Source organism: Archocentrus centrarchus, chromosome 1 (genome assembly GCF_007364275.1).
Source record: "Archocentrus centrarchus isolate MPI-CPG fArcCen1 chromosome 1, fArcCen1, whole genome shotgun sequence".
Classification (NCBI taxonomy): domain Eukaryota; kingdom Metazoa; phylum Chordata; class Actinopteri; order Cichliformes; family Cichlidae; genus Archocentrus; species Archocentrus centrarchus.
Window position 1 is genome coordinate 20,711,250 of NC_044346.1, and position 24,437 is coordinate 20,735,686.

The 24,437-nt window shown below is 41.1% G+C and overlaps 1 protein-coding gene across 2 annotated transcripts in view; it reads right to left on the reverse strand.

Annotated features, from left to right (window-relative positions):
- klhl5 (kelch-like family member 5) overlaps positions 1 to 18,015 on the reverse strand; it is a 33,773-nt gene extending 15,758 nt beyond the window's left edge. Inside the window, exons 1-5 of one of the 2 annotated variants that reach the window (XM_030731699.1) lie at positions 17,275 to 18,014; positions 12,437 to 12,625; positions 5,854 to 5,990; positions 3,992 to 4,188; positions 2,574 to 2,786 (exon numbers count right to left, since the gene is read on the reverse strand). In XM_030731699.1, the coding sequence (XP_030587559.1) occupies positions 2,574 to 2,786; positions 3,992 to 4,188; positions 5,854 to 5,990; positions 12,437 to 12,625; positions 17,275 to 17,882 (1,344 nt within the window). In that variant the 5' untranslated portion in view covers positions 17,883 to 18,014. Of the gene's footprint in view, positions 1 to 2,573; positions 2,787 to 3,991; positions 4,189 to 5,853; positions 5,991 to 12,436; positions 12,626 to 17,274 lie in introns of both variants that reach the window. The other variant, XM_030731707.1, reaches the window with a different exon arrangement.
- Between the last annotated feature and the right edge of the window lie 6,422 nt (positions 18,016 to 24,437).

Below are 24,437 nucleotides of genomic sequence, written 5' to 3' on the forward strand. Positions count from 1 at the left end.
CCTCTGCCTTCTATCTTCTTCCCTGATTACATGTTACAGCTACTTGTGATTTCAGCTGACCAGGACAAAGCCATATATCAGAGCTGTTCATTCTACGTAGTGCACAAGTACAAAAACAGGGAGATATATAGATGCAGGCAGAGACGATGGAAAGACCTGGGGGAGAACTGAAGGAAATTACTGATAAGAGAGATGAAGAGAACAGATAATTTAGCTGCAGTTAAGAGAGATATCACAGTTAATTAAGGTTTTAAAAAGTGTACGTCTGATTGTGTGTGCAGCCAAAGCCCTGGGCAGTAAGTGAAGTTCTGCTCAGCATATAAACTTCTCAGCATTACAGTATCAGTCAGATACTTGCTACACGAGCTGGACAGAACATGGAGATATGACACACCTGACAGAGCAATGGTTATGGTCCCAAACTGTCTGAAGAGGATATTGAGACAGAGAGACAGGTTATAACCTGAGGCCATAAAGAAAAGAACGGAGAAAGAGAGCATGAGTTAAATTTGGCCAGCAGCTCGTCGGAGGGGGGGGGGGGGGGGGGGGGGGGGGGGGGGGGGCGCCACAGATGTGCACTCCTACCTTGTACTTTGCTGCTACAGATATGAGGACATAAGCAACTTTGACATATCCCAAAATAAAATCAATAAAATATTCATGCAGTTCCAGCTTTGAAAAACACTGACTGATGCCACACGCAGAGGGAAATGGTCAACAACACAGTATGAACACAGTACAAGTGCTCTTTGTTACTTAGCAGTGAATCCAATGAATCTTTTCACAACTTGCGTCTTGGCAACACAGGGATTCATTTGAACACATTCAGCTAGTTTAAGAGACCGATAAAGAATAAGACAGGATGAAAAACGAAAAGAACAAAGAAAATACTGAGTATGAATACTGAGTAACAGATGATTTCATGTAGATTTAATGTAGAAGAAGAATCCCACCAAGTACCACATGTCCAGAGATGATGTTCTCTGGGCTAAATGTGGTTGACCAGTTGTTAGTCTTTCAAGAGACATGTCTAATTGTCTATTTATGTCGAAATCTGGTTGGAGAGTAAAACATGAAAAACAATCTTTTTCAGGCCACTTATTTTTAAACTATGAATTCATGTTTACCCACTGAGCAATTTTCCTTTATTTAGAGATCTAAAAGGTCTAAATTCTTTTATGAAATACTCGTGATCAGATAGTGACACATCTACTCCCGGTACACAGAGTAGTATTATCAGATGTTTTTTTACTTTTATGTACACCGCCTGGACATAAAAACAAAACAAAACAATTCAAAACAAAGTCAGACACTAACATTTCAATGGACTGCCTTTAGCTTTGATGATGGCACACATTCACTGTAGCATTGTTTCAATAAGCTTATGTATTGTCACATTTATTTCCATCCAGAGTTGCATTCATTTATTAATTCATTTATGAATGCCACTCTGGAGTACAACTCTGAGTTAATTAACTACATTTTTACCATGATGTTGCATCGATGACGGGAGAGTCGGACAGCTACGTTAAATATTTACAAGCAAATCCCAAAGATTCTCAATGGGGTTAGGATCTGGACTCTGTGGCGTCTGATGTGAAAATGATGTCTCCTGCTCCTGAACCACTCCTTCACAATATGAGCCCAACGAATCCTGGCACTGATATCTTGGAATATGTCCATGCCATCACAGAAGGAAAAGAAAATCCACCGATGGAAAAACATGGTCATTCAGTACATTCAAGTCGTCAGCTGACTTCAGTTTTTGGGCACAAAACATTGCTGAATCTAAGCCTGAGTATTTAAAGCAACCCTGGATGATAAAACTGTCCTTGCAGGCTTATACAGTAGGCACTAGGCATGATGGGTCCACCGTTCTTCAAACCCTGATGCACCCATCACTCTGGAACAGAGTAAATCTGGACTCATTAGACCACATGACATTTTTCCATTGCTCCAGAGTCCAATCTTTATGGTGCTTAGTAAACTGAAGCCTTTTTCCTGATTAGCCTCACTGATAAATGAGCTGCTTAGTCGCAATCCCTTAAATTTTCCTGTCTGTAGAAATGCTCTGACTTTCACTATTAAACAGCTGTGAGTTCTACTCTTGAATTTTATATCTACAATTAAATTTGTCTCATTGCATTCTGCATGATGAATTATTTGTACAAGTCTCTGAACAGTTACATTGCATTGTTCCAACATGGTGGGGTGGCACCGAGCTGCAGTGGTAAACAATATGACCTCACGGTTAGAAAGGTTTGGGTTCAAATTTGTTGGTTTTTGCAGAAGAATATAGATGTTTACGGGGAAGAAAGACCCTTTTCAACCAAATATAGACAACAAGGATGCTGCCCTTTCATTTAAAAAAGAAAAAAAAAATCTCAATATTATTGACACATCTGGCAAAGTCTTCTTTTCAAAATCATCTCAGTAAGGCTTTCCTGCGTGTGAAACTTGGTACATGCTTTTACTATTTTATATTATATATTATAATCAAAATGCAATTTGCTAAATCTTACTATTTTAACTGTCTTAGTAACATGTGACTATTAACTCTTTCCAGCTCTCACCTGTGGCTGCAGCAGTGGGAGTCTGATATGAGCCAGCAGCCGGTGTAGGTGGCGTTGCCGAGTGGAAGAGTCATGGCGGACCCAGGTTAGCAAAGAGGTAACTACAGTTTCCTCATCTGGCACGTTAATGTCATCAGATGTAAGCAGCCTTTCCATCTCCTCCACTGGAAGTAGCAGGAACTCCTGGCCTCCGACCACCTCCAGAAAGTGCTCCTGGGGGACAAAGAAGGTTAGAGTAAAACTGAAGGCTGCATGAAATGGGTTGAAAGAGAGAGACAGAGAAGGGAAAAAAAAAGGAATAAAAATGGCTGAATAATGCATTGAAAAAAAAACAAAAAGAACAGCAGAGAGGATTTGAGTGGAGAGAGAAAGGGATTAAGGGTCTGAAGAATACAAGAAGAACAAAAAAAGAGGGGAGGAAATTACAGCTTGAGAAAGGTCAGATAAAAATGGAGGGGGAAAAGCTGCAAAAAAGGGATCTGGATGAGAAGAGAAGATGTGACAAAAATGAATGATCATTATCAGTTAGTCTGACAATTGTTTGCTAAATGAACTGATTAATTGCTTAGTATATATGAAGCTCCTTAAATTGCAGATTTTCCTGCATGCTTTTGTCAAGCAGTCCAACAAGATACAGCTGACCACAAAACACAATCTTGTCCAAACCGACTTATCATTAGATTTAAGAAAATGATCTAACATACTTCTACCATGTAGAAAATCAAATGCGACCTGCTAGAAAAAGATATAAAAGAGAAGCGATGTAGAAGTCACTCTTGAATAGCTCTTACACAAAGGACACATAATCCTGTAAGCTTTGTGAGTTTGAATGTGTGTTTGAGAGTGAATTACAGACACTCACAGTCACACCCAAAGAAAGCCACCTTTATGACATAATTACCTGAGATTAAACCTTAACAATAATCCACTTAGAGAGAAATGGAGAGAGAAAGAGAGGAACAGTGCTACCGACAGAGACAGACACACCGAGTGATGCTGGATGAAAAATGAGGCATGTAAAGTAAAAAAAAACCAAAAAAAAAAAAAAACAAGAAAAAGAAAAAGAATAATCAAGTCGATGAAGGAGCTATTTCACCGTCACCATAGCAACTCTGTGCTGAAAAACAGCCATTGTGGCAATAATGATGTGTGGTGCTGTGTGAATGGGAAGCCAATTTGTTACCAAGAATAAGATGAAGGCTGAGGCTGACTGGAGCCTCACTGAATGAACCTCTACAGAGGTTAAAGGTGAAAGAATCCCCTTAATTGTTTTTTCACTGTTAGGAGTTGCAGTCTACCTAAATCTGCGCCACCATTTTCAGCTCTCCATTCCCCCAAGCAGTCCTTTCATTCATTTTTGTGTGGCGACTCTACAAGCAGTGGAGGTATACAAAGATGTGAACTGGCTTTGTACGCACCATGGTGTAGGCGTGAGCAGCCCGCTGCAGGTCATGGCAGCCCTGAGCATCAGCATAGGAACGGATGCCGAGACAGTTGGAGGGGTGGAGTTGCTTCATCAGGAAGGAACAGCAGGCCTGAACTACAGATGACAACTGCAGCAGACAGGAAGCTGACAACAGAGACTCAATGGTATCTTCCCTCAACTCAAGACGGCCTGGACGACATGAAGGAGAGGATTAAGAGGAAGATGGTAAAGACAATATGAAACATAGAAATAATGTATGCTGTTGTTTTTTAAAAGATCTGGAGATGCACTGTAATCAGATCATGAAAGTGTTTTTATTTTTTTTAACACAGAATAATGATTAAATATTTAGTTAACATAGAAAATGTTAATGTAGCTAGAAACAGCTTCCTGGACATGTCAGCTTAGATTTAGTTAGATATTAGACTATTGTTGGTGCTTGTTATAGACTTTTTTTTAAAATCATTAAATCTATAAATCTAATGAGAACACTCAACACCCTTCAAATTTCCTACCCCATTTGTAGTGCAGCTCAACCTATATGATACTTACTAAAGATGCAAATACTAGTCCTTCTGCAAAAATTTGAATATTGTGAAAAAGTTCTTGATTATATTACTGTGCCTGATTGTCCAACAAGTTGGCTGGCCAGGTACAGAGAAGGATGAACAACACTCAACTAAAAAATTATTTTCAAAGCAACCTGCCACAAGCTGATCACCTCCACACCATACTGCACTGATGCAGTGTTTCATGGTAAAGAAGCACCAACAAAGTACTGAATGTATTACTAGCTCAGGAGGTAGAGCAGGTCACCTACTGATTGGAAGGTCGGCGGTTTGATTCCTGGCTACTCCAGGCTGCATGACAATGTATCCTTGGGCAAGATACTTGACCCCAAGTTGCCCTCCGATGCAAGCGTTGGAGTGTGAATGTGTGTGAATGTTAGATAATAAGAGCACTCAGCTTAGTTACTCATGGAAGTGCTTGTATGAATGGGTGTGAATAGGGTAAACGTAAACATGTTGTATAAGCGCTTTGAGTGCTCAGACAGAGTAGAAAAGCGCTATATAAGAACTAGTCCATTTACCATTTAGACGACAGGTTGTGTGTACTGAACTAGACTGAGATAATTGGTATTTACTGGAAATGAAATATTCTAAGAATCTGAGATACTGGATATCAGAGTTTCAAGAGCTATAAGACATTATCATCAAAATTAAAACAAAGAGCAGAGTGCTGCAGTTATGATAAATAGAGAATTTGGTACATTTGTTGACAATTTAATGTTTAATTTTTATTTAAAAATCACACATAAATAATAAACAGTATGCATCTAAGCACCATGGATGATTGTTTTACTACTTAGCTAAGAATGTACCATGTATAAGAGTCAGTAAAGTTAGCATAGAGTATAGTTCAGTCTGCAGTCCTGGTACTCAGCTCTCAGTGCCCGCCAGCATCTGCTGACGACACAGCTGCACATTTGCAAATCTCACAAGGGTATGCTATTTAAATTGCTGTTGCCTCTGCAAACCACTCTGCAACCCGTCTACACTCCAACTCCTCCTTTTCAATGGTATATCTGACTGAACTGATGTCACGTCTGTTGTCACTAATGTCTTTTCTGTTCTATACTGGGGGTGTATTCTGGGGGTGTCATGCTGCTATTCATATACACATGGAAGGGCGGGTAAATCCCAGAACAGGACCATAATGCCAAGTATGATTTACTACAGGGGAAAAAAAAAAAAAAAAAAAATTCTTTCTTAAAGATCATCCTGTTTTTCTAGCAAAGAATGGAAATCTACCACTATCTGTTAATCTGCTGAAAAATAGCGTGTGTGTGTGTACCTGTATATGCATATTGCACCAGGACCCACAATGCATCAGGGTCTACACCCTCCATCTTCACCTCGTCCTGCTTGGCTTCCCGCACATCACTGGTAAACATTGCAGCAAAGTAGTCAGACACAGACGAGAGGACGAGCCTGTGAGGAGAGAGTTTCAGGCATCAGTCACAGAAGATGAATGGCTGTAATGGAGAAACAGACCACTTTGACCTTGCTGACGCAAGGGTCAGGACACACATGAAAAAAGGGAAAGATATGGCACAACAAAATCATCTGAATAAAATACTAAGGAGAAACCTTAAGGAATCCAAAAAAAAAAAAAAATTAAGCTTGTTGGGTTGTCAAACAGCCTCTGGCTTTGGTTAAAAAGAACTCTGAACTTTCTAAAACTTCCAATCTGACATTAAGACACACTCGCAGTAAAAGTCAGAATTTCCCCATCGAGTGATTTGTCTCATTTTTTATGTTCATCACAAAATCTCAGGCATAAATAAGGAAACAGGTCAGATTTCAGCACCTAGTGGGATTTCTGGAACAGTTATGATAGAAAAGGCCCAATTATATGCTCTCATCTTTAATATGAAGGTTGCTGAAGGCCAGTTATGGGGGAAAAAATGAGTTATAAACCAACATACGTGCAGGAAAGAGTACAGGAACAAAGTCATTATTTCTGCAGTAAAGATTAAAAAGTGAAGCATATATTTAATTTATGCATCTCTAGATATTTTCACAGGGAACATATTGAGGATAAAGAAGAAGTTTTTTTTTTTTTTTAATGTTTTTTCCACTTATTAATATGTCTATGGCCATTTACCAGAGAAAACTTTGTCATAAAGACCATCACTCTAGAGTCTAACTGAACTAAAAAGATTTTTTCAATTACTGATTAATTAAAAAAATGACTATTATAGATTGCCAACAACCTAAAATTATGTGCTATATTCAGCACCCAGTTTGACTGGATCATTAATATCAATTAACATTCATTACTGACAAAGAAATGTTTAATATCCTCATATAAAAAAATGCTGCAACCCATAGTTACTTTCAACAACATTCAGTCAGATTTCTGCCTGAGAAAGAAGAAACTCTACTAGCATTTTTCAAAGAAATACCCAAGCACAGTTTCTAGACTCAGCTAACCTTCTTTGGCGTGGCACAGCACACTGACTGTCAGTAATAAGGCTGTAAAACTGATGATCATTCAGACCTCTGGCTTGGACGATTCTCTCATGATCCATTCTTAATGACTTGCCACACAATCCTTCTATCCTTGTGCGAGACAAAGTCAGAAGTGAAGCCCTCCTCTGCAATTTTCACACTTTGCAAAGCCATTCAGTGTGCTGAATTGGACCCTGCTTGACACCCTTCGTTTATATAGTACACATTAATTCAAGATGAAACTTTCCCTTCGAATAACATATGCCCATTGCTGATATCTTAATCTTTCACATCAATTCCTGGCATAAAAGACTGTGCAGTCAGTTTGCATGACAGAGAAAGAAAAGAGCAGAATCTGATTATAATAAAATAAGGTCAATGTAAAATTTAGTGGCTGGAGAGGCCGAGAAAGAAGTTAGCTGGTGTAATGGAACGATGAAGGACAGAGATGAATTATATTAAGGTCAGTTGTAAGAAGACAATTAATTCCCTTCTGCAACAATCCATTAACCTTTCATGTCACTGTAAAGTTACCCACACGGAACACAAACATCTAGGAACTGTAACAGTACTCGTTGGTGAATATTTCATATGAAGTACTTCCTGTTAAAAACAGCTTTGCAAATTAAGTCTCCAAGCAAGGATGCAAGATGCCACTGACATGCATTTTTGATATCTGATCTAAATGTTTGAGGTTTGAGAGGAAATTGTGCTTTGCTCTGTTTTATATTGCTGAACTTTGAATACACTGAGGTTCACACTACTGACTGGACAAAACCAGACATCAAAGACAGCAACCTTCAGAAATAACTGAGAAAATAAACTTTAGATTAACAGATGGTGACATAAATGTCTGACTCATATTAACATGTTAAAGTTGCTTTTGTTTGTACACACTTGAACATGAGTGTGTGCATGCACTGACTGTGTATAATCTCATTACTGAGTGTGACACTGGGACCTTGACAGATAGCCTGAAGCAGAGAAGAGCTGTGTGAGCGTGTGTGCAAGTGCCTGTGTGTTTATTGTGCAGACAAAGATGTCAAAATACACTACAGTCAGCAGGATGTCGTTCTGCCAGTATTCTAGTCAGGTGTTTTTTTTTTTTTTTTTTAAAAACTCCCTCTCTCCCCGCTGCACACACACAAACACGTACACTAAATTTTTCATGGCTCTCTGTCTGACTAGCTGTGAGCGACACAAGCTGTATACAGCACCAGGTTATTTGCACACAAACACAAATGCACTGCGCTGAAGACAGAGACAAGACAGGCAGTGTGTCAACGTGTAATGGAAAGAGTAGAGAGAAGACAAAATGCCAGAGTGGGGAGAGCAGGAAACAGACAAGTTGGACTCAGGAAAGGAGGGCAAGAGCTGGAAACTGAACATTGTGTCTGTTTGTGTTCAGTGTGGATGTGCTGCAGTAGAGATACAGAGATACAGTAGTGGAAAAACAGAGAGGGGGAAAAAATAACAAGCGGGTCGTGAGAAAGACTTGCTTAGATGCTGCAACTTTTCTCTACACTAACTGAAACCCAGAGTTATAGAGGGACCTTTATCTGGTAGTTCTTCTGCCAGTCCAGGGCTTTTCCTATATAAAACCATTTTGGGGCTTTTTAGCTGTAGCAGCTTTGTTATTTGGCTCTTCATTCACTCATGTATAACAGACATATTTTTATCAGATGGTAAAAAAATAGCAGGAAAATGCACATATTTCTTTCCAATACTGTTGTAATTGCTTTTAATGTATGCAGACTAATTGTACCTATGGTCACCCCTCAGAAGTCCATTCTCAGCCATCCTTTTAGTCCCGATTGTCAGAAACTGCCAAGAAATTACAATACAGACTTTCATGTCCCCAGAGAATTAGTCCTAATGGCATACATGGTTTCAAGTGAACTATCAGATCAGTACACACGTTCACATCACACAGGATAAGCTCTAAAAACTTATCGATTTCTTAACTTTTCAATTACAGTGACAACATTGTACAATACTCTGAACAGGACCTACTCTGAACTGTCACATCCTCTGCACAGCAGACAGCCCTGGGTGGCTCATATAAAAAAAACTCCTGGAAGTGGCTGTGCATTGCCCTTTAACAGAGCTGAGGTTAACCAGATGTACCTTAGCAAAACTCACCAGTTAGTCTTCATCCTCAAAGTCTTTATTGTAAAACCAACCTCATAAACCCTCTGTTAAAGTTCAGCACATAGCCGATTCTAATAGCTCTTCCACAGGGCTTTTCAGTCTTTTCTCCCACACAGTGGATCAGCATAGTGGGAGACTCTTGTTCTTGGAGTAATAAAAACAAACAAGAACCACAGCATGCCTCCCAATCAATCGATATACATTAATGGCAAAAACAGGTAATGGCATACTTACTGAAAATCAGTGAAGGCAATGCTTACAGTGAGGGTACAACAACAGATTTGCAAGCTAATGTGCTGCCCCAGAGACAAAAGGTACAACTGTGCTCAACATTTTTGTGCATTCACAGAGTTTGGGTTTTGCTCAAAGTGCACCGTTTGCAACAAACTCTACAAGAGATAAGCAGCTACATCCAGTACAAGTGGCCTATTCAGCGTGTACGGTGCACTTGTTTGTTTACATGGAAAAGACGAAGAGAGAGACTGAGAGAGAGGGGGTGTATGTTTTGCTCCCAGAAAAGCACTTTTATCCTACACATATAACAAATCAATCCCTAACAAAACAACCACTTTCAAACAAAGATGTCTTACTCCTACCGCCTTCTTGGCGCGCGCGCGAACACACACACACACGCGCGCGCATTCGACACACAAACGTACAACGACTTCAGACGCCAACACACTCTTTCACATAGAGCATTAAGATTCTCGTACAGCAGGGTCTTTTGTTTGTCACCATCTGTGCCTGGAGGACTAAATCAAATGAGGCAGAAGAGGAAGGCAGGGAGAGAAAAGGAGTCTTTCTGCTGGTGGAGGGCCACTTTCTGTCTCATCCCTGCAGATGGACCCTGCTGCTTCGCCAGTGGCCATATGCCCAGGGAGTAACAGCGACGGTCCTGTGGGGGGGGGGCGCTATAAGAGGTGTGTGTGTTTCTGTAGTGACTGAGGTATGATTCAAACACAGACTATGGTACATATGGGGTATGAGTACAGCAGTACTACAAAAATAAATCTTAGGGAGCATCACTATGGTTCTGCTGTTTGTGAGAGATTCTTTCCAAAAATCCTGCGTGTGCAGTGTATGTGTCATCACGCCTGTGTGTATGTGAGTGTAGATGCACGTGTTCAGATGTTGTGGTGCATGTGTCAGCACTTCATGCGGGAGTTAATTCTAATGCTGCAGCATGTGTATGATAGTAGAACTACTATTTCCAGCTGCAGTATTGTTTTTAACCTCGTGAGTCTGTATGCGTGTCCCGGAAAACCAAACGGAGGTGGGATCAAAGGTACTTTTGAGCACCTTGGCAGGTGTTCTTGTCTGTCTGTTGACAAAGTTTTGTCTGCACAATCTGCTTATTAAGCAGATGATGCATCAACCCTTTTGCCTGGTCCACTGCGTTGGCTGAGGCTCTCATCTTTTTTTAACACTGTCTCTTGTCAACTGTTTTGCACATTGACATAAGTCCAAAAAAAAAACTATTCAGGCTGTCACTCTAGTCCTCTACAGCTTTAAATAAGCACTATTCTTTAAGCTAAGCCACTATAAAGTGACAGTGCCAGCCATCAGGCTCACAGTGACACCAATACTGATTATGAAAATATGCACTGTCTTGACAACAAAGATTTTAGCATGAAGATTAAGCTCAGGACTTTTTGGTGGTACAATAATTCAAACCAAGCAGCAACATATTAATAACTAAACAACCTGAGGATGACATCATCTGACACACTCTCTTGGCTAAAGTTTTGTTTGTTTTCAATGCCTTCTTTATTACACGATAGCACATTTACCTGTACGTGCTGTACTTTACTGACTGACATTTAATGTATTCTTTTATTGAGAGAAGTCTCACCCTCCACCCTTAATCTTTAAGAAGTGGCTGCTTGGGATGGTTTATTTATAATAGCATATATCTTATTACATTAAAAATACAATGATAGCAAGCCATGGAGGGGCAGATTTCAGCTAGTCTAAAGCTGTGTCCACACAGGGAGAGAGTCACAATGATGTGGTGATTAGAAACCACAGAAAGTGCAAAAAAACCACACTGAAATTGGTTGTGCTGGCTCACACAACATTTTTTCCCTCAACAAATAAAAAATAAGAACAACAACAAAAAAAAATTACAGTTAAAGATCACAGTACTATCAATCTACTGAAAGGATTGAATGACTAATGAATGACTAATACAGCCACCATCTTAGTATTTCCTTTTTCTTTAAAAGGTAACAATTCAGGGATCTGGAATATACATTCAAGTGATGAAATATCCCTTTACACTACCCCTTAACTTACAAGGTCTGTTGTTCTCAACTTGTGATTTTAATAGAAAGTCAATGACACTCTGGAAATTCAAGCAACTAACGTGGGGAAAAAAAGCTACCGATGTGAAGTGGGCATGTCCTGAGATAAACTTTTCTCAACCTTGATCATACAGTATTAAAAATGAACTGTTAATGTGATGTCATCCATCGATTTCTGAGATCCTGTTTTGAAACCTCAAGATGAGCATATCCATTGTCGCCATCTTGGTTGCAGGAAACTTGATTTTTGATATCTGATCTAAATGTTTTATACTTTGTGACTTTTTAGGTGAGCGATTCAAAAGACTACCAATAGCTGTAGTGCAAGACATCTGCTTGACATATGACATGGTAGTAAATACATTAGTGGGTTACCTAGGCAACTGGAGCCTGAAACGTCCACTAGGGACCAACTGTCAGTTTCACAGCCATGTGCAACGAGTGAATCGCTCCCTGTGTGGATGCAGCTGAACTTCACTGCTATTTGGGTCTTCATCTTCATTTACACCAAATGTTACAGCCATCCATGACTTTTAAGTGTGTTTTTCAAAGAGCGCAGGTAAACTAATTGTTTTATTTAATTTGAAAGAATATGGTTTTTAACTATTAGAAAACAGATGAAAAAACAGATACAGGTTGACCATTACTACTAAGTGCTCATTTACTCATAAAAATATACTGTTATAATGTAGTAATAACTGCTGACTACTCATTGATCAGCGCATCAGCATTTTGATGTGAAAATTCTAATCAAGTTCTCTAGTTTTGTAAGGATTTTTAACTTTGTGTTATAGAAAACATCATGTAGGCTCTGGGAAATTGTGTTTTCATGATTTATGAATCTCCTTTTGGCTCAAACAATCATTTAATCTTAAACATAACAAAGAACTGCAGTAATAATGTAAATAACCATTACCATCGCAGTCTTTACTGTCTGTGTGTAGCATTTTAGTGCTCCTCTGCTCCTACCTGTGAGCAGGTATCCGCTTCTCGCCAGCCACCAGTATGACATCACACAGCTGTCTCGTCCGCAGGTAGCCCTCCATCTTGCGGAAGGTGACATCAGCATGGGACAGAGCAGTGAACATGCACTCCTCTGGACATGCACATGGCTCCATCGACACGCACGAGGAGAGTGTGGCACTGCTGTTAGACGTCCTGCGCCCACACAGTGGCATGCAGACAAGGACAACCATTCAACAGACACACACGGACAAGGACACAAAAAGAAAGAGACAGAAACTTTCAGTATATTTGTTGTGAACAAAGAGACAGATGTGTGGAGAGAGCTAGGCCAGCTGTTCTGTGTCTTCTAATGTACCATATTTATATCATTCCCTCACACGTATTCCCTCTTCTTTACTTTTTAACAAGGTTACTGTATGTCGCCAGAAGCAGACAAAAGATCTTTAATGGTTCAATTACGAGGAGTAAATGGCCAGATAAATTTAGCCCTCTTTAAAGAAAATCTGCCAATTAAATAGCTATGGGAGCTGAGCCCATAGGATACGCAGTAATTTACTCTGCTCCCTAATGGCAACCGGTTTCCTTGCATCTATACCAACAACAGGGGACAGAGGAGGGTTGTGGGCCAGGAAGGCTTCAACATTACTGCTGAGTTTATCTGCGCATGTGATTGTCAGAGATGAGCCACCCTGTGAATCATCAGCCATCACGGCTCCCAAACCAGCATTTAATTTATGAGAGCCAGTACTGTACTTCAATTTTTAATTTAACAGCAGAAGTGGCAGGACCGGCCCCGCAGCACAAAGACATAAAAAATAAACTGATACTCCAAGGATGATATGAATTCAACTCCACAGTTAAAAGAGAAAGCCCACTCTTTCTGTGAAGTACGTGTGTGTGTGTATTCAAAGCTTAAGCTGTTGCAAATCAAACTGTCTTAAATTGCAATTTTCCACGTGCATGTTCTCTCAGGAATGAATAAAGAGAACGCTAGAAAGAGATACAAATTCTGGAAAAGCCACTACAGAATGTGACTTGTGTACAAAACATGTTATCAAATGGAAAGACTGGATTATTTAATCATGAATAATTCTCTTGTATAGGTCTAGCATGTCCTATTTCTGGTATTAGAGGGTCTGACAAGCACTTAGCACTGGAAGTTCCTCTTTTCTGATCTGTATTTTTGATGCACAGTTGCTGTGTATTACCATTATCCTCTCTCCTGTACTGTATGTAAATTGACTGACACTTGTCTTGGAAAAGGGATTTCTCTTTAGATTTTGTTTGTGAGAGGAAAAGCTTTTACATAAGTTACAGTAAATGTATGCTTCATTAGCTCAAACGAATGTGCAATTTTTTTTAAAGGGTCATTTGTAGTGATAATCCCACAGGGAATTACCACCTGATTCAACAAACTTTACAAGATTGTTTGTGTTCATTGTTTTAGATTTTCCATCCTTTGAATTTTACTGTTTTGAGTTGAATCGTAATACTCTTATCTGTTTTCCTCAGATGTAGCAGGCAGCTGTTTTGAGCAACCTCTAAAAAGTGCTGTATATTACATAAACTGCATATTAAAAAAAAAAACAACAGATGTATCCTTTTCTTTCTTTTCTGGTTATGTACATTTTCGTTTTAGCCCGTTTTTCTTCAGACAAAATCTGCATCCTAATTAAAAGTGTCTTTTTTTCTCCCAACTCAGAAAGGGCATTAGTGGTGGTGACTAAGCATGTATGCACAATCGATCCATGCACAGTACAGGCCAAGAGTCTGTGCTGCTGTTATTTTATGGACTTTTAATAAACAGAAATATACACTGATTAAATGAAAACAAAATCAATAGTCATGGTTTTTTGTTTGTTTAAATCTTTATTGCAATGGTTATGACCTTTATCCGGCTCTTTCAGGGTTGAAAAAAAAAGAAAAAGTTGCTGCTCCCTCATTTACTTATTTATTTACTTTTTTTACACCGGATGCTCTTCCTGATGCAACCCCCCCAAGGGATTTGTGTCTCCTCCTGAGATCGAACCGGGAATCTTTCGCTTGTTAGGTGAATGTGCAAACCACTACATATGGAGCCAGGTTATGTGTAAATAACAGTGAGCTGATAACACACATAAGCCAGCTTAATCATTGAAGCTTGTGTCTATGAAAATGTCTTAAAAATACAAAACTCTTGGATGCTTAAGCCCAGCAAGGGTTGGGAGGGATTGGCGCTGTAATGCAAGATTTAATGGTTCAATTCTGTGTGGGGTTTTGACAGCACTAACATATAATCAACCATTTTTCCAGCTAAAGACACTTTATTTATATCAACAGCTGCTGGAGTCCAAATAGAGCTAAAAGGAGAGTGACTGCTGCATTTACATTTGTCAGTGGACAGAAACATTACTCTTAGGTGGAGGACCATACCTGCTGGATGTTTGGGCAGGCATAACAAGGTCACCATATCAAATCAGTTAATGCAAAGTGCAGGGCTTAATGGGAGAAATGACTCATTTGTGACTTTAAATGAACAATCGCTCATGCTGTCAGGAAAAAGAATGGTGCACCTGGTGTGTATATGCACACATTTAGTGTGATCAAATGCTATAGCAGGGCTCATCTTCAGCCTCTGTGTGCTCTCGCTCTCCTGTTCCCACTTTCATATCTCCAACTAATCTCATCACTCACTCACTTCATTCCACCTCATCCCAACATTCATCCTTGCCTCCATTTTCTCTCTTCCCCTTCCCGTTCCAACCCTCCAAGGAGGCGTTTTGGCTGGCTTTCCTGCTCTCTAGCGTGTGCGTGTGTGTGTGTGTGTGCGCTTGTGTGCATGTAGACGAATGGTGTGGCTAAATACTGCCAGAGGAGATGGCTTTGAAGTGGGGGAACGCTGCCTTCCAGTCCCCTTAACTGAGCCTGGCAAGCACTCAATATGGACAGAGAGAGAAAGAGAGACAGAGAAGGAAAGCAGAAAGAGAGAGTGTGTGTCTAGGGCAATTCAACACCATGAAGCCAGATTTTTTAAACCCCTGCACCAGGCAAGGGCACTCACCCAACTGTCATTCAGCGTCTCTCTCCCTGCCTCTCTCTCTGTCTCTTTTATATGCTCACTTCCCAACACATTAGCAGGGAAATAAAGGAAGGGGGGGGGGGGGGGGGGGGGGGGATGAATGGCCAGGGGTGGGCAGAGATGAATGTGGGACAGGAGGAGAAAGAGGGTAAGTAAGGGAGGTACACCAGGATTAAATGGGGAGAAAGCTGGGTGGGGTGTGATAGTGAAAAGCAGAGGAGGAGATGAGTGGAGCTGAGCAGCGCCTTCAGTCACTCTGGGATTCTGTGCGCGTCCCTTCCCATGATCCCATTTGGGATTCTGCCACCCGTGTTTTGGAGTATCATACTGTACACAGGAGCTCTCTGAGGGAAAGGATGAATCGCACTGAGAAACATACAAACAAACCCACATGCAGCACAAAACAAACATGCTAAAAGCTACACATGTATGCAGCATACACTAATGTCTGGGTTGGTATGGCAACAATAATGTGTGGAAGGACATGGCTGCATCCGTATACATTTCCATTCAGACTCATGCAGCAAAAAATTTCTTTGCCTGTGCTAATGAGGTGTGTGCGCGCATATACGTGCGCTACTATTAGGCAGAAGTAATTTTCCGTGTAAGCACCGCCGGACTCCCATCATCACTGAAGATATGAAATCAAGCCTTGCATAACAATGGATATTTTAAAAACCTCTCACAGAAACATACACATTTGCGATGAAAACGACTTAATGGAAAGGTATCAAACAATCCATTTTAGGAAATATGTGCATCAACTTTAGCTCTGATGAAAGCCGTGTTAATATTGTGTGAATTGTTCCCTATGAACATTTATATTTTTTGATGTGTCTGGGGAACACAGAGAACGACAGATGCATTTTGCCCATATAGTAAACATACCTAAACAAGCTCACTGCACATTTATAAATGATATAACATAATAAAACATAAATCTGACTAGTGTAGAAGAGTAGTTATAGCATCTTAATTACTTTGTTTTCCTATCTCCAAGGCAACTGCTACTTAAATGCTTTTTCACACCACTATATCTTGATGGCCACACAGATGCAACACATTCTTCCCTGCATGTGCACACAAGCATGCAGAACCCTAAGGATTATGAATAAAAGCCTCAGACTCTGATGCTGAAAACAAAACAATACAAATGTCAAGAGCAGTATGCAGCAACATGCAGAGCTTAGCCCTGGAGTCAGCTTGTAAATGACTCTGAAAATCCCACATGCACAAGAGTGAATATCTGTTTGTGTTTGTATGCATCCTCTAATAACAGAGCCTGAATGATGAAATCTCATTAGGAGGTTGGAGGGAGAAATCAGTGCACCACACCCAAATGTACATTGCCCTCACATTCTTTATCCATCTTTCCATCTATCTGTACATTGAGTGGCAAGAGCATGCTGCCTGAACATCCTTCTTATTCTATTAACTCAGCAGGGGGAAAGCTATTTTGTGCTTAATGTTTTGCCTACTATAACACATTATTTGTCTCAAAGCAAATGAAAGTAGATCATACCTTAACAACATAATAGCCTGCAATTGGCCTAACTAGAAGACAGCAGTTAAAATGACAATGGTTCATCAAATTACAGCTCGCCAAATACTTTTCTGATGAATTGAACCCAACACTGAGGAGTTCTTCACTTGTTCAAACTTTTCGGTGAAGTGCGCGTTTTGTGAATTGCACAAAATAAGTGTAGAAATTCTGCTCGCAAGTTTCACCGGAAAAGTCCGGAACAGACCGCAAACTACCCCAGCATCCCCCTACTACTACTACCTGCAGGAGCTGGAGTCTGTTTCCGGGTGGTTGTTGTTCTCTTCGGTGCAAACCACCGGTGCCGTTGCCGCCTCCTCCTCCTCCTCCTCAACCCCGGGTGGCTCGGGCACCAGCTGGGGCGCAGGCGCCTCTCCGGGGGGCTCCATGCTCGTCACAGGGCGAGAGCGACGTTGAGGCGGCGGGGAGACCCACGACAGCGCCGCGGAGGAGCTTCTGCACTCTGGCTGGCTGAACGAGCGGGGACAGGAGCTCCCCGTCGCTCCAGCTGCCGCTCCTCCCGGACCGCCCCGACTCCCAACCGGATCAGCAAACTTTCTGCTGCTGCCGCTGCCGTTACACAGGTTAGACCCAGCGCTGCCGCTGGCCACTAGACCGCTGTGACTCCCCGCGTTGGGGTTTACGCTGCTTGAATTCGAGTTGCTTGAGCCGCTAACTGAGGGTCCGTCTCCGGAACTGCCACCCGCTCTCCTCCCGGGGAAGTAGTCTCCTAGCGGCGGGGAATGAGGCGGAGGGACCGCGGGGTGACCGAACCACCTCCATCGGATCCTGAGGATCTGCTTCACATCGAACTCCTTCCGCGAAGAAGAGCCCGAGCCGCTACTCGACATTCCAGGGCTCGACACGATGAAATGGCGGGGGGGAGATCCCGTGCCGCTCTGCCGTTAAAACTGTACACCGCACTGCACGCGCGTCTCTCCTGGCAACCGCACGCCCGGTAACCGCGACTGGAGGAGTGAGCCGAATATAGCGGAGTATATAGACACAGAGAGGGAGAGAGGAGGAGTAGGAGGAGGAGGGCTACTCTTACGAGCCAAGGCATTTCAAGTAACCACAAACATCTGCCACAAGGACACGTTCATGTCAAATCTCTGCCTAATGATACATAGCAAGCCAGAGGCATTTGACAGCGGAGAGAGGGGACTATTTTCACAATGTTCATCATTATCATCATTCAACAGGCCAGACAATCAGTCGATAATAATTAATAGTAGACGGAAGCCGGCAGACAGGTCGTTTGTTGCGTGTGCAGAGGTCGATTAGTCGATCAAAATGAAAATAACGGCCAACTATGGCTGCAGCTAATAGTTTTCATGATCAATAAACTAATTTTTGGTTCTATCGATTAATCCTGGGGCACTTTGAAAAATGTAAGTCAGTGGAAAAATGTGAAATTGCTTGTTTACGATAAGGGTGGGGGCAACCTCCAGAGCTGAAAAACCAAGGCTGCTGTTCCTCCTGGTGCCTGAGGCTGCATCCAAAATGCAGTCCCCTCAGACTCCAGTGTTACAATGTGCAACACTACAGCCTGCAACAAAATATGGCTTTGGCCTCTATGTATAATTTTCCCCATCAAAGTGGGCTGAACTTTTTAAATGCTCTTTTATTTATTTATTTTTTTATAAATACTACTTGATACTTAACAAAACAAAACAAAACAGAAAACCCCTTTAAATACCAGCTTTAATAGGGGGCATTTTGTTCAGCATAGCTTATAAACTAAAATGCACAGCCAGACCTGTTAAATTTACATTTATCGCAGCAACCCTGTATTATTAATAAACCTGTACAGTGGGTAACATTTATGGGCTACAAACTAGAATGCATAATTACAGTTATAAAGGTGCAAAAATATCTGGAAATTGTGCAAAGTACAAACTCACCAAAAGCCAGGGCAAGTTGGAAACACGACAGTTAGCACAGAATAGCCTCAACACATTTCCATTTGTTTTACAAATTTTGAATGAGATCGTGCTTTCAAACTAGCTGCACAAGCTAAAAAATGACCTGTTTTTAGTTCCAAAGAGATCTGAGGCGTACTTCTCAAAGCCTGACCTGCACAGGCCTGTGCACTCCAAAGTCAGTGTCCTCCTCAGTAATGTTATAGAACTAAGAACTACGCTTCTGCTAACCAAATAATTAACCTGAGCTTGAGCTAAAATAATCTATTAATGTGGGTGTTTAATTTTTTCATTATCAAACTCACATAATTTTATTTATAGGTTTACCTTCTTCTTTAGGCTGCTCCCTTTAGGAGTCACCACCACCATCTGCCTCCATCTCACCCTGTCTGTAGCATCCTCCTCTGTTACGTCAACCCTCTGCATGTCCTCCAAACCATCTCAGCTTTTCCTCTCTAACTTGGTCTCAAAAACTGTACTCATTTCTAATCCTGACCATCCTGGTCACTCTTGATAAAAATCTTCAGCTCTGCCACCTCCAGCTTGGGCTCCTGTCTCCAAACCACACATCATAGCAGGTCTCACTACCATCCTGTAAACCCCCCCTTCCACTCTTGCTGCTATCTTTCTGTCACAAATCACCCCTGATACTCATCTCCCCTGAACTCCACCCTGCCTGCACTCTCTCCTTCACCTCTCTTGTTCACTGTCTGTTGCTTTGGATGGTTGACCCCAGCTGCATGTAGTATTTGGCTGAGGGGCCAGAGTGACCTTTTTTTGGATGGATGTGGACCTCCATCACTGTGTGTGTGGGTTTTTAATGGATTATCTGACTAATATTATAGCTTGCTTTGTGGTGCAGACTATCCAAGTTGTGCTTCCGCCTAGTATTTTTTTTAGTCTGTGCTAATTAGGCAATATTTATGTCTGTGCATTGCACTTGTCCAGTGTATGAGTGCAGCTTGCTAACCAAGCTAGCATTCCACCCTTTCATCCATATAAGGTAACTTCTGGCTCCAACAAAAAGTGGCCTTCAAATTATGGTGTCCAGTGGGTGACACCATGATGCCATAAATTAATTTTGAGCATTTCTGTCTGAAGAATGGCCAAAGAGTTAATTGTCAAATGCCATTGAATTGTTTGTCGATCAGCTAATTGATTACTTCATTAATTGGCAAACCTTCCACCAGTGTGAGCTTGAGTTTTAACAAATTTTCACATGTACTGTGAAAAGTTCGCGTGGCAAGAAAAAGGTTACTGGTTCGATTCCAGGCAGAAACATAGTGTGAGGTTGAATTTCACATAGTAACATTTTTGGGATTTGCCTGAAAAAAAAATAAGAGCATGGCTTTAGCGTTAGACTTAGTTTTTTTGTGCAACAATATGGCTCATGTTAGGGTGCATAGGACAATTTGTAATAAGTCATTACAGTGTGGCAGGTGTCTTTGTAGCTATGAGTGAACATGAAGGTTTGTGAGGCTGCAGCAATCATTACATGGTAATCAAAGACTCTAAAATGTAATGAGGCGATGGACGCATCCTCTTTATTATCTTCTTTCCCACCTAGTCTGGCTGCGTTCACTCACTCCTCTCTGCACCCTTCTCTCTATGAGTACCTGTCCATGTTATTGCTTCTGTACAATCATAAACTTTTTGGAAGCCGGTGCAATAAGCTGATGTGATGATTTGTTGCTTGCGCAGATATTGACACAGAAAATTGCCAGCACTGTTTCACATCATCACAGTAGGGGACCTGAGTTTTCCTTGAAAATAAAATTTCACCCGTAGCACCACACGTGCACACTCTCAGAAAGACAAATCTAATTTTTGGCCTCTGTACATTAGCTTATTCCCCTTCTCCAAAAAACATTACTTTCATCCATCTATTACTACACCTCCTTCGCACCCTTCCTTCTCCTCCCTCTTTTCTCTCCATCTGCAATGCAGCAGCTATTCATAGACAGTAATGATCTGTGGGAGTGGGCCCAGTGGGAGCCATCCCATGCAGACACCCGGGGCACCCAGCGGACCAGCCAGGCAGAACCCTCCTCACTTCCCCGCAGTAACCCTGGGACGACCACAGGATGTGCCGGAGCCATGGAGCTGGAACACCTTATGTTCTGGATGGAGTCCCACCAACAGGAGGGGAGGGATGCTTTAGGAGCCCCACTCTAGCAAAAATCAATAAGTCAAACAGCCGAGGTCAGTTTGTGAATTACACAGATGGGAGATGTGTTACTCATAGATTGGCCCCGTAGAGCAACAGCCAGTTGGAGAGATTCATTTTTTCCATAAATAAATGACTGAGAGGAGCAGTTTAATACGGCCGATTTAACTTTTACCGCTTTTGTTTGCCAGATTCTGAGAAACAGGGCTTTTCTTCAGCTTCAGGATGTGCTGATGACTAAGTGCAGGACCACCCTGCTGCTTTATCCAATCAATACTACAAAGTCAATACACACGCACACACACACACAGGCACACACACACACACACATACATAAATCAAAGCTGCGAGGAAGCATGAAACAAGCAGCAGTATCATTAAGGCAAAGAAATGACAAAGAGTCAGAGAAGCAAGGACCGAGCAAGATTTCACAGTGACATATCACATCAAACTATGGAAAGGAGCTAACTTGTTAGAGACACTGAACTTATGTATATATACACACTCACCAGCCACTTTATTAGTTACGCAGATATCTAATCAGCCCATCACATGGCAGCAACTCAATGCATTTAGGCATGTAGACAGGGTCAAGACCACCTGCTGAAGTTCAAACTGAGTGTCAGAGTAGGGAAGAGAGGTGATTTAATTGACTTTGAATGTGGCATGGTTGTTGGTGGCAGACGGGTTGGTCTGAGTATTTCAGAAACTGCTGATCTACTGGGATTTTGCCACACAACCATCTCTAGGTTTTACAGAGAATGGTGGAAAGAGAGAAAATATCCAGTGAGCGGCAGTTCTCTGGGAGAAAATGCCTTGTTGATGCCAGAGGTCAGAGGAGAACAGCCAGATTGCTTTGAGGTGATAGGAAGACAACAGTAACTCAAATAACCACTTGTTACAACCAAGGTATGCAGAAGGGCATCTCTAAAGTGCACAACATGTTGAACTTTGAAGCAGAAAAATCACACCAGGTGCCACTTCTGTCAGCAAAGGACAGGAAACTGGGGCTACTACTGGACTGTAGAAGATTGGAAAAATATTGCCTGATCTGATGGGTCTCGACATTTGGAAAGTAGGGCCAGAATTTGGTGTAAACAACATGAAAGTGTGGATTCATCCTGGCATGTATCAATGGTTCAGGCTGGTGGTGGTGATGAGGTGGCGTGCATTTTCTTGAGACACTTTGGGCTTCTATCTCAAACTGGGTTTTTAAACATGATAGTGAATTCACTGACCTCCACAGTTACCAGATCTCAATCCAACAGAGCACCTCTGGGATGTGGTGGAACGGGAGATTGAAGACAAGTCTGCAGCAACTGTGCAATGGAATAATGTCACTATGGATCAAAATCTCTGTGGAATGTTTCTAGTACCTTGTTGAATGGATGCCACAAAGAAAGTTTTGAGGATAAAAGTGAGTCCAATATCACATGCATATCGCATATCACATGCATGAAAGATCTAAACGACCTTGATCTCAGTCTTGCTGTGTGGCATTCCACTTTCTGAAGACCGTCGTACAGGCAGAGAGACCACGAGGCATACCAGAGATAAAGGCAGCTGCAGAGAATGGCTGCAAAGCATCATCAACAAGATATATAATACAATAACAGTTACTTTGACTTCATGTGTCTGTCCAGTTACCACTGAGTCTGTGCAATTTCCCCACTGAGAGAAAAATGGCTCTATCTATCATATAACATCTATATGTGCACAAACACGAAGGCACAAAAATGCGTAACTGTCCAAATCACAGTATAGTGTTTTTAAATTAAATTTTTGCCAAAGAATGTGTGGGAATGTGTGCTCCTTAAAACATCAAATTTATGAGCTTAAAAGATTTTGCTGGAAAAGGCAGCAGTTTTATTTTCTTTTGAATATTAACAAATCATCGATCTTGCTTAACTGCACAGAGGAGGAGATAAAAAAATTTCAATCAGACAGAGAAGCTTTGAAACAGCCGTCCTGAGACACTTAAACCTTTAAAGGGCTTTAGTGGGGAGCTTCCTGTAGTGTTAGACGATAGTGTTGCGGGGTATGATTGTATTTGGGTGAATTTTCATCATAGTATTATTGTTACTGTATCAATTTATCCTCCATATTTGTATTACACACGTCACAAGATTCAAAAAGTGCTCTATAGTGAGTGACTTTTGGTCACCAGTACTTCCATATTTTTCACTACAGTATAAACGCAGTGTTCTTATTTAAATAGAGCATTTAACTTGATGTTTACTGCATTTCACTCAGATTTCTTTACTTTTTGCGTGTGTGTAGTGTGTACTGCACTTGTGACCACAAACACTCATGAGATTGCTAAAGTGCAAATCATCAATCATCATTAATTTAACTGGCGGTGTTGTAAATGTTGTGATCTTTATTCTAGTTGTGCTGTGTTTACATCATAGACAGTAAAATAAGGTGAATGTGTTTCTGAAAACTGAAGCCAAAGTGGAAGTCACCTAAACATGCATTATTTTTAATGGCCAGCAGGTCGCATAATGGACATTTGGAGCATTAGGAAATGAAAAAAGCCTCAAACACGCATGAATGGCAAAACCTTTTGCTCTAAAAACTAAATTAATTTGTCTCCTCACTTCAAAAAGACCCACAGATGATTGTAAGAAAAGACAAGGCGAAACCACACAGGGGTAAATATACAAGTGTCCACTATCCTTTAAAATGATTTGGTGGTATTAAATTCAGAAATACCATTTATTTAAAAACACACTCACTCACTCACCTGCACACACACACACACACACACACACACACACACACACACACACACACACACACACACACAAACAAAACAAAAGACAAACAAACAAAATCAAGAACAGCTACAACAGCAAATTCTGTTTCATCAACACTGTATTTTATTATTTTCTGTATTATTTTAATGTTTAAATGGTTTGCAAATCATTGCATTCAGTTTTAATTTTTTGGGAAAGGTGTTGTATTAAATAGACTGCGCAGATAAGTGTTTGACTTACTGTTTTTTGTTGTTGGCAGCTAAATTAATAATTTATGTACCCGTCTTGCACACTGATTTACTCTCTTAATTCCTAACTGAACATAAATTCTGCATCAGCATCAATTTGGCTGTGTTCCCTCTTGCATTTGGGTTCCCTTCCAGGCAAGAGTGGTTATATATTTACATCAGCATGTGTTCTGGGAAAAGAGAATAGATTTCACATTTCATTTATGTGCTGTTGAGTTTAAGAGACCCTGTATTAAAGGGTTATCTGGATAACTTTCTAATCCTGCCTTCTCCCTCCCACTGAGCCTGCCTCACAACTATAAAACAAAAA